Source organism: Phaseolus vulgaris, chromosome 11 (assembly GCF_000499845.2).
Source record: "Phaseolus vulgaris cultivar G19833 chromosome 11, P. vulgaris v2.0, whole genome shotgun sequence".
Taxonomy (NCBI): Eukaryota; Viridiplantae; Streptophyta; class Magnoliopsida; order Fabales; family Fabaceae; genus Phaseolus; species Phaseolus vulgaris.
Genome location: NC_023749.2, coordinates 27,998,650 through 28,003,239, shown reverse-complemented (window position 1 = coordinate 28,003,239; position 4,590 = coordinate 27,998,650). Strand labels below are relative to the sequence as shown.

General features: G+C 50.2%; 1 protein-coding gene across 1 annotated transcript; it reads left to right on the top strand.

The window, feature by feature from the left end:
* Positions 1-1,006: 1,006 nt before the first annotated feature.
* Positions 1,007-1,918, top strand: LOC137838484 (uncharacterized). Its single transcript, XM_068647730.1, has 2 exons — positions 1,007-1,351; positions 1,451-1,918. The coding sequence occupies exons 1-2, from the start codon at positions 1,007-1,009 to the stop codon at positions 1,916-1,918; spliced, it is 813 nt and encodes a 270-aa protein (XP_068503831.1).
* The last annotated feature ends 2,672 nt before the right edge of the window (positions 1,919-4,590 follow it).

Genomic DNA, 4,590 nt, shown 5'->3' with positions numbered 1-4,590 from the left:
GATGGAGATCAAGCTCAAGAGGACATGGAGGCCAATCAACAAGATCAAGAAGAGGTAGAGGCACAAATGGAGGACGCCCATGGAGGTCAAAGCCCACTTCAAAGGATTACAAGAAGCATGTTCAAAGCTTTAGGAGCTAAGGGACATTTATTTTCTCTTTTTGTAATTTCTTTAGTTGAAGGTGCTTAGAGGGAAACATTAGAAACCTCTTTTGTTATAGCATATTTTAAGCTTTAGTTAGGAGTTTTAGGGAGGGGGGTGTATTAGTAGATAGGTGTAGGAGTAGAATAGGAGGTGCCAAAGTGAAGGAAGAGGTCACACCTTCCTCATGCATAGGTTTAGGCGCCGGTTTTGAATAAGTTTAGGAGGGAATTTTGATTTCTCTTAGCTTTGTTTTTCAGCACCTTAGGCTATAAATAGAGGTGCTCTCCTTGTATTTTTCAGATTTGAATTTATCTAAAGAAACTATACTCAAAATTGGAGTGAGCATTGGAGAGCTTTTTAGCCTTCTTCTCTAGTCTTATCTTGAAGGATCATGGTTTCCTCAAGTGGCGGCTTGCACACTCATCTAGGAGCATCCATACTTCTAGTGGCGTGATCATCCAACCTTTCTTCCATCTTCATGAGCATTCTCTTCTCCTTCCTTTCTTCTCTTGTTAATTTCCTTGTCTTAGCTTGTTTCCTAGTTGTTTTGGTTCGGCAATTTCAGCTTGTTATTGTGTAGCTATGGTTCATTTGTGTTCTTGGCTGTTCTTCATCTTTTCTTCTTCAATTCCAGCATTTTGATTCGGTACCTTACTGTTTTGTTTTGTTAATTAGTGTTTTTGCCTTTCCTTCATCTCTTTTGGTTCAATTTGACAATATGTGGAACATCCAAATGAGTTTGGGATTGGGTACTAGTTTTTGGCGAGTTCTTGTCTTAGAACAATGATCCAACTCTAAGAAAAGTGCCTCAATAATGTCCAACTCAAGGTGATTCCTAAGAATGTCAAGAATCATTCTCTATATGGCTAGTGGAATCACATCAGAACGCGCAGTGGAGGAAAGGGTGGCACCGCCACCGTCTCCCCCCAGGACTTTCCCCATGCCTTTCTCATTTGAGATTATGAGTGCAGTGGTGCCACCAGGCTTGGTGGGGGTGAAAGCCTCGTTTACAGGGGTGGAAGACCCAGAGACGCATCTGACAGAGTTTCACACCCAGATGATGCTCTCTGGGGGCTCAGATGCAGTGTATTGCAAGTTGTTCATGAGCACCCTGAGCGGGATTGCTCTGGAGTGGTTCGTGAGCCTACCAGATGGCCACATCACTTCGTTTCAGCATTTTTCCAAGTTGTTCATGGAGCAGTATATCGTGAACAGGACACCCCTAGTGGTGTCGTAGGATTTGTTTGACGTGCGACAAAACCAAGGTGAGTCCCTCAGGGATTACCTCAGTCGTTTTGGAGCTTAGGTAGTGAGGCTGCCCAGCAAGGATGAAGATATGCTGGTGCATGCGTTCAAGAAAAGGGTTCTGTCGGGCCCTTTTAGCGAATCTTTGATCAGAAATCACCCCAGCACCTTCGCAGAGATTAGGCGTCATGTTGTGGCGCACATTATGGCAGAAACAGAGGTTTCTGAGAAGAGGGGAAGCGCGGCCCCGACCAAGTCGCGCGGAGGACCGAGTAGGTCTCAGCAGCCGATGAGGGTGCATGAGGCCAAAGAAGGAAAGAAGGTTCAGGGGAAGCCTCGCCCTTACGAGCCTAGGAAGGACCAGGGCAGGGAGCGCGTGAGGGAGAGCAACGCGCCCCCCAGGTTTGACTTCGTGGTGGAGTTGGCGGAGCTGATCGCCATTCCAGCCATAGCGGCAAGATTGCGAGCACCAAAGAAGACCGACAAGGTGCTGGGAAGAAAGAAGAACGTGTGGTGTGAGTTTCACTAGGCTTATGGCCACTCACTCCACACTTGTTTGGCGTTGGGGCACCAACTCGCGGCGTTGGGGCACCAACTCGCAGAGTTGGTGAAAAGTGGCTTTCTGAGCAATTACTTGCGGGAGACGCAAGGTGATCGGGCGTCGGGGCCACCAGCGGAAGATCCGCAGCACGAGGTGCCTGTGCACGGGGAGGTGCACACGATCGCGGGGGGCTTCTCCGGAGGAGGATGTACAACCTCTCAGAGGAAGAGGTACGCTCAGTCGGTGATGACTGTCGACTCGGTGGAAGATCATTCCCCCGATGCTGACATTACGTTTACAAAGGCAGATCTCCGGGACGTTGTGCCCCATGACAACGATCCTATAGTCATCTCCCTCGTCACGGCAGGGAGAAAGGTACACAGGGTCCTCGTGGACTAGGGAAGCTCAACGAACGTGATGTTCTGGCCGACGTTCAACAAGCTGCAGCTGTCCCTTTATCATCTGAGGCTATACCCGAGGTGCTTGTATGGCTTCGCAGTGGACCACGTTCCCAGATGGGATCGTGGCCCGCACTGAGAAAATTAAGTACCTGGTGTTCAACGCCCCATCCGCCTACAACATACTGTTGGGAAGGCCGACGCTCAACAGGTTGGGAGTTGTACCGTCGACGAGGCACATGAAGTTGAAGTTGTCGTCGATGGAGGGGGCGGTAATCACCATCAAGTCGGACCAGAAGGAAGCCAGGCGCTGCTACGAGAACAGCCTCAAGCAGCAAAGAAGTGTGTGCCATGTTACCTCGACACCACCGTCGGGTGTGGACGAGAAGCGATCGGAGGTCGCTGGGCTGGGAGGAGATCAGCGATCCCCAAAACGTGGAACGCCACGCACTTGAAGTTTTATTTTAGTGGAAAATGTAAAGTAGTCGCGTTTTCGCGCTAGTATAAACAGTTTGAACAGTTCAGGGGGCACTCTTTTTCCCAGAAGAGGGGTTTTAATGAGGCCACCCAATAAAAAAGAAGTTATCAGTATAAAAGTTTGCAAAGTTTTAAAGTTAAAATCCTCCTCGCCCCAGGTGCGAGTGCAGGCAGCTAAGGTTCGAAAAGCCAGGGGTGCTAGTAAGTCCGAGAAGGGAAAGGGAGGATTTCGAGAAACGCCTTTACCCAAGTAGCATAGCATCAATATTGGCGCAGTAGAACTCTTAGTCAAAACCCTTCTCACGCCAGGAGTGAGAAGGTGGAAGCACGACCCGACGTGTTAAGGATCGATGACCTTGGGGCAGGCAAGAGGGGTTATCGAGAAACACTCTTCTCGCCAAAACGGGGCATCATCCTTGACCGATCGGTGTGGGAGTCCTCTATGCACTTAGCGCTGGAGCGACAAGCAATACAGGGAGATATAAGGTAGAAGCAGAGGCTCGATGACTGATGAGTGGGTTCTATGCACTTAGCGCTGGAGCGACAAGCAATACAGGGAGATATAAGGTAGAAGCAGAGGCGCGATGACTGATGAGTGGATGGCTGTTAGAACGTTGTTTAAGAGTTTTAGACAAGTTCTTACGCGATAGGCCTAAGTAAGCAAGGCCACGCCAGATCAGTTATCAAGTGTTGTTCGTTGTGAAGTAAAGTACAGTAAAGTTTCACGCCAAGTCCAAGCAGGTTAGCAGTTAATCATGCATGGCAAGAGATAAAAACTAAGAGATACACAGCAGAAGAATAGTAAGAGGAAAGTGGCATGTTATATGCAATCAGAGTTTTTACATTCAAAAGTTTATATAAAAAGAAATGTAAACTAGATAAACAAGCGATCAAGGGCGAACGATCTTGCCGTCCACCACCCCGAAGTCCATAGCAAATTGAGAATAGTCAGCCTCCGGGAAGATGCACTTCACTTGCTCAAGGGCCAAGTCGAACCCATCGGCAAAGGTATCAGCAGCCTCTTCCCAGAGCTTGGCCTTCTCATTTTCAAGTTCAACCTTATCGGTCTCGAGCACGACTTTCTCAGTGATCAGGGTGGTGATAATGGACTCGGCCTCCTTCAGCTTGGACCCTTGATCATTGGCGCGCCTCTCGGTCGCTGCGAGAACCTCCGCCTGATTTGCAATCTGTTGGCACAAGAAGGCGTTCTCAGCTTCGAGTTGGATGGCCCTCCCCGTGGTCTCCAACAGATCGGCGTCGAGAGCGGCAACGGCGTCCCCCATCCTCATCTCCGTTCTGATGGTTTCTTGGACTTGCAGGGCACGCCCTCTTTTGGCTTCCTCCACCATATTCTTCAGCATCTCATTGGTGCTCTGCAGGGCCTCGTAGTCGCTTTGCAGCGACTCCTTCTGGTTAATCAGCTCGCCCATCTTTCCCTCCAGCTTCTCGATGCGGCGATGCTGGGTAGAGAACTCCAAGGAGAGCACCAGTTGACGAGCCAGGTGAAGGTCCACCTCACTTCCGCTCCATTTAACCAGCTCGCGGTTTTGGATCAGCTGCCTAGTCAGCTGGAGGACCCTGGTGAGCCCCTCGGTGCTGGAACCCGAGGCTCGGTGGGAACTCTCACCACTTCCCTCGGTCGTGGCAGCATAAGCTTAGGGACATGGTGAGCTCGAGGGGTGAGAGGTTCCCTCCGAGCGAGCAGCCCCGCTCCCAGCAGTTTGAGATGGCCGTGTGAGGGGTTGGCTGGCTGGGGGCGGGGGAGAAACCTGTGCGGGAGAAGGA

Coding starts and splice junctions, on each gene's coding strand:
- LOC137838484 (XM_068647730.1), top strand. CDS start 1,007: ATGGCTAGTGGAATCACATCAGAACGCGCAGTGGAGGAAAGGGTGGCA. Junction 1,352..1,450: donor TGTTCATGGAGCAGTATATC/GTGAACAGGACA, acceptor TTTGGAGCTTAG/GTAGTGAGGCTGCCCAGCAA.